Source organism: Diadema antillarum, unplaced genomic scaffold, assembly GCF_040938485.1.
Source record: "Diadema antillarum isolate AM-2024a unplaced genomic scaffold, OU_Dant_1.0 seq00000365_RagTag, whole genome shotgun sequence".
NCBI classification, from domain to species: domain Eukaryota; kingdom Metazoa; phylum Echinodermata; class Echinoidea; order Diadematoida; family Diadematidae; genus Diadema; species Diadema antillarum.
The window spans coordinates 283,416-288,928 of NW_027271366.1; the positions used below are offsets into that span (position 1 = coordinate 283,416).

Here is a 5,513-nt window from a genome sequence, read left to right on the forward strand (position 1 = left end):
TCCTAATAAATTATAGACTCATAGTGACTTCAATGGGTGCTCCAAGTTGTCATAAATTTGATTATCATTCTACAGTGGTTACCATTGACATCTCAATATCATAACAATAACTGTTTTTTTTTTCTGGAAAGAGGCTTTTTAACGCGGTAAATTGATGACCATTTATACTCGTCTGATAACTAACTACGTAAGTTTTACGTTCCATTTTTTTTTTTCAGGATCTGATAAGGATCAGTAAAGTTAGCAGCTATATTCCTGACCTATTAGGTCATCTTTGGTTATGACCATAAGAACCCAACATCAATCGTATTAATCAATTACGATTTATGATTTTTTTTTTTTTTTTTTGGGGGGGGGCAGTCCTGAGGGTTTTATGCGTGACCTCGTCTCCTTCCAAAACTTATTGGCAAATGATAACACACTGTCCCATTATAGGCGAAATTCCAACATTTGATTGGAAGAATCTAACGTCCCTTTCTGCGTATTGACTCGAGAAGAAGAAGAAGAAGACGAAGAAGAAGAAGAAGAAGAAGAAGAAGAAGAGGCGAAATTTAAAATCCTCCAACTCTTTTTGCCAGATAATCAATTCATTGAAACTGTAATTATATTTTACTAATAAAGTGAGTTGTATTACTACATGGATTTATAATAATATACTTGCATTTCAACACTAAATATTTCAAATATCATAGCTTTGATGTGGTTTCATTATTTTGTTCCAGCAGGCAGGAGTGACACGTCGAGTTCTTGAAACTCCCGTCTTGATTCGTCGTTTGTTTATTTGGCTATTGTGGTATTTTTTTTTTTTTTGGTAGAGTGACACACATTGAATAAAAGAACAAAAAGATTAGCTTCAGCAGGACATTGATAATGTGGTAAGAGATATTATGTTAATGACCGCTTGAAATTCATGTTTTTGTAACTGTTAACGTGACAGGCTATGCCCCATTTGAGAATAGCGAACTTCGAATTTCATGTCAACGTTTGGTTATTCACTTACAGCGGTACACTGTCCTGACGACGTTCCCAGTGTGCCCAACGGAGCAAACGTCACAATTCTCTCGAATGCCTACAGAGGTGTAGCTGTATACACCTGTAGAGAAGGTTTTCTTCCTACTAATTCCCCCACAAGCGTGTGTTTGCAAAATGCCACGTGGTCTAGCCTCGAGTTTACCTGTGAAGGTGAGTGATAAAATACCCTGCAGAATATTCAGACATGCTGTCAACAATAAAAGACCTCACATACGCACGCTCAGTATGTGCAAAACACAAGTTAATAATGGAAGAACGTAACGAGGGTTGGTGTGTTTTGATAAACGGAAGAGGTATACCCCGATCAAAGAAATGAATCAATCCATAATCATCTTAAGTTGACAAAGTTCTTCAGAGTTAGATTTTATTGGAATAAAAGATGATACAATTTATTGTGAAAACTCGTAACAACAGTATTTATCCTGCAGCGACCCGCAAACTACTTCACAGTTTCTTTGTCAAGAGTCTAAATCAGTAAATTTCAAACTTCATGTTCCAACAGCAATTCCGGGATGCTATGAAGAACCCTGTCGTAATGGAGGGACCTGCATCGACAAGGAAGGCGGAGCATTTGATTGTCTCTGTGTACCAAGTTTTCAAGGACGTATATGTGAAATCGGTTCGTTTTTTTCTCCCTCCGGTTATGAACAGATTCAATCTGATGAGCTGAGATTATTTGTTGCCATGAAGTCATAATACAGTCGATGTGTATCATTTACCAGCCTGTTTTGTACAGGTAAAATGGTCGGCATTAATCACACGTGCTGGACAAGAATTAGTATAACAGTCAAGAAATTGCATAAAATTACTCTGAACGTACACAGAGTTTATTATGTTATCCTCCTCTCCAAAATTGAAGCTACAATTCTGAAAAGAAAGGAACGCCTCACCATAGCCCCTATCTTAACAGCAAATGTCTAGATAACTACCTGAGTTGTACTAATGAAATGCGTGACACTGTTCAAAAACAGTTCAATCGAGGATGCGTGTTATTAAACGGCACAGGTATTTTTTTTTTTTCGAGCTGAGCGTTGACTAGTTATGTAGGCCTATATCCGAATGCGCGCTAATGCTTGGCTAACGGTGAGGCCTATAGATATAATTATACGCACCTGGTAGGTCAAGGGCCGATTCCTTGTGAAACATGCAAGTTATTATCAGTCTGAAAGTGAAAGTGCATTCCAAAGTTTTTACCATATCAGTATTGTCTGTCACATTGCCATAGTTTATTAGTAACTGACAAATGCTGTTTTCGACGAAAGCTTGGTTTGGAGGGATTGTAAGCGTATATACTGTACATTGAAGAAAGCACAGACTTTATCGAAATCAGAAACATCATTTTCTCTTCGACAAGTTCATAGGGAAATAGTCGTGACTGAGTGGATAAGAGCGCTCGTCTCTGAATCACATGGAAGTTTGAACCCAGCATAAATCTTTAGATTTCAATGTCTTTTATCTATTTTCACTAGTGTTCAAATCTTCTATTTTCTTATTTGAATATGCATAAATAGGCATGAATATTCATGATAAAGAACCAATGACGAACACGTAGCGGACCAAATAAACACGTTTTTAAACGTTCATTAAAGATAAAGTCGACGTAGTAGATCTAATAAAAACGTTTTGTGGACGTTTATAAAGGACGAAGACGTAGCAGACATAATGAAAACGTTTTGTAACGTCCATTGATGGTTTTTAAACATTTTACCAAACACCTGTGCTTAGTGGTAAAGGTTAAGTCCGAACTAGACGTTGTATGTACGTTTTAAAAACGTCCATTTTGTGCGAAGACGTACGGAACCTAATAATAAAAAAAAAAAAAAAAATGTTTAGGAAAAGTTCTGAAAACGTTATGTGTTTGCTGGGAAGAACATTGAGATACTTGACACCGTGCTGGAGTATGCCCTTATTAATCTGTCGGAGAGAAAATGACGTTTCTAATTTTGGTAAAGTCCGTGCTTTCTTCAGTAAAGAGTACGCTTTCATATCTTCCAAACACGTGTGAAATGCGCTAGTATTATAAAATGTATTTATTATAAGATTTATTATAAAATTTGGTTATTTAAATGCCATATAGGATGAAACACATTTACTTCATGGAATTCTTTCCACAAGTTTTCAGTACCATCGTACAAACGTTACTCACTCACTGCAGAGATGGAACCCTTTACTACTGTGACATCAACTATGTCACCAGAAGAGCCAACGGGAGGCGTAATCACAACCAAGTCAGGTACAAATTAACGTGCAAATTACAGTCCGACCTCTCCTATCCAAACATTTCCGAACCGGCCCTCATCCGACTAAGGGATTTGGCCGGATATGGGAGACTAATGTGCTTCAATGTGTTAATACACGCAGCTATCTACCCAATGATTTAGTATAGCTATATGTACACAGAACTTTTACGTGAACATCGGCAGCTGCTCTGCGTTAAAAATTCTCTAATTTTGCTCAATGAATGGTCGCCTGTATAGATGTGCCCTGATTTAATGAACAGTTATCCTGTCCTTGTCCATGCCGTAATTTGGGGTAGTGAATGTCTGAATGCATTGTATTTTGTTGAAAACTAGATGTGAATGTCATGTTCATTATGTTGAAAATGATGTATATGTAATTTTTGTGAGTTTATGTATGACTTTTGTTTGATTTTTAAAACACATTTTCCCTAATTATTAGATTGAAAGAAAAAAAAAACACGCCAAAATCGCATCCGGATAATAGACAGATCCGGATGAACGGAGGGCAGATAGGAGAGGTCGGACCCTCAAGACAGTTCTATGTATCTGTCTTTCAATTCATTTCGTTTAGTCGATTATAATGTTCTCACGTGTATCAACGCATAGTAGTGATGGATTCCATCGTATATTCTTTTTTTTTAATATTACCATATATATAGTTTATCAAAGATTGATAAAACATGTTAACGACAACATCTTAGTGTGGAAGGTTTGAAAACATCTCTGCTGAAGAAATCAGGGACCTATAATAATAATATATGAAATCGGAAACGTATATCTACCTGCAATAAATCAATAGAAGCTAGAAGATGAGTCGCATTTAAGCTTGATTAAACTCTATCCACAATATATCGTTATCATCTTTCAAACCACGTACTCCACAGAAACAGAACCATCTGCTACCGTGATATCCACTATGTCCCCAGATGAGCCAACAGGAGGCGTGATTACAACCAAGTCAGGTATATAATGGAGAAAGACAAAATAATGCCCGTACGTAATCTTCTTCCACTCCCCTCTGTATAGTCTACTATCAACGATATTACACGTACTTGCTTCTCTATAGTATATATATACCATCATTTGGCTTATTGATAGTAACGATGTATTCGGTACATTACAGCATGTACTTTCCTTGTGGAATCTATTGACTTTTTATTCACTACTGATGTTGTTTCAGTGACCCGTAAGTAAGGCATAACATAGCGTTTAGCATAATCATAATAGCCTTGGCTGTTTATTTTGTAGGCACATTTAGCGTAGTAAAATACACACATTGTATTACAGAATGAATCGTTGGAAAACGATACATATGCGTCTATGTGCATAACTATACGTATCTGAACTCGTTTGTATGATAGCTAATACATTTATTAGTAGTCACGTCTTGTCTTAAATCTCTCTCCCCTGTCCTTTATAGAACCAGGACCTAGTGATCCCAGCATTGCCGGTAAGAAACTTTCGTTTAATCACATCAATAAGAGATTTACGTGGTGGGTAATCGAGTTTATTCGAGTTCAGATATCCTGCATTACTTGTTTTATAATCAGTCTGTACCGCAATGTTTCACAGTTCATAGTCTGATTGATATCTCTTGACATTAAGAATAAGCCTTGATGACCTGCTTTTAACTCTTTTCGAAACACGATAATTTTTGCAGTAATGACATTGTTTTCCTCTCAACATAAAAAGAATGTGGCGACATGGATTACACAAGCAGTCCGTGCTGAACATGCACTAATATACCTCTATAGTATCGAACGGTCTGTATGCTTTAACATGAACAAGAACAGCTTTATGTTGTACAAATTACTTTTCTAATACGGTGAAATGACTATCGATTACGCCTGGAAATAATCCCAGTGAAAACGAACTGGATCCTTCCGCAATAATGTGTCTTATCTTTCATTTCCTTCCCAGCCATTGCGTCGAGTGTGGTTGTTATACTCGTTATCGCTGTCGCCATGGCACTTGTCATCGTCCTTTTAATGAGGAGGTAAATGTACAGAATTTGGGGATTTATCATAAAGTGAGAAGGCACAAAAGAGCAGATTATAGACGGGGAACACGAGGTCATGTACAAACATCTCGTTTGTGTATCTCACATGACCATTGACTTGACGCCCTTTCAGTGGAAACTGTGCCCTATAGGTCTTAATGTAAGGTGCTACGTTTTATGCTTTGAATATTTGTAGACATGTTCAAAGAAACATCAATCTGTGATGGTCTAATACCCTGCTA

General features: G+C 37.0%; 1 protein-coding gene across 1 annotated transcript; it reads left to right on the top strand.

The window, feature by feature from the left end:
- Positions 1 to 972: 972 nt before the first annotated feature.
- LOC139731198 (uncharacterized) lies at positions 973 to 5,294 on the top strand. The gene is made up of 5 exons (XM_071642082.1): positions 973 to 1,182; positions 3,188 to 3,265; positions 4,157 to 4,234; positions 4,693 to 4,722; positions 5,193 to 5,294. The coding sequence occupies exons 1-5, from the start codon at positions 975 to 977 to the stop codon at positions 5,270 to 5,272; spliced, it is 474 nt and encodes a 157-aa protein (XP_071498183.1). The 5' UTR covers positions 973 to 974; the 3' UTR covers positions 5,273 to 5,294.
- The last annotated feature ends 219 nt before the right edge of the window (positions 5,295 to 5,513 follow it).

What these genes read in the sequence shown, in the direction of transcription:
- LOC139731198 (XM_071642082.1), top strand. Translation starts at nt 975, where the DNA reads ATGTCAACGTTTGGTTATTCACTTACAGCGGTACACTGTCCTGACGAC. An exon ending in CGTAATCACAACCAAGTCAG is followed by an intron (nt 3,266 to 4,156) that starts GTACAAATTAAC and finishes CGTACTCCACAG; the next exon opens with AAACAGAACCATCTGCTACC. An exon ending in TAGTGATCCCAGCATTGCCG is followed by an intron (nt 4,723 to 5,192) that starts GTAAGAAACTTT and finishes TTTCCTTCCCAG; the next exon opens with CCATTGCGTCGAGTGTGGTT.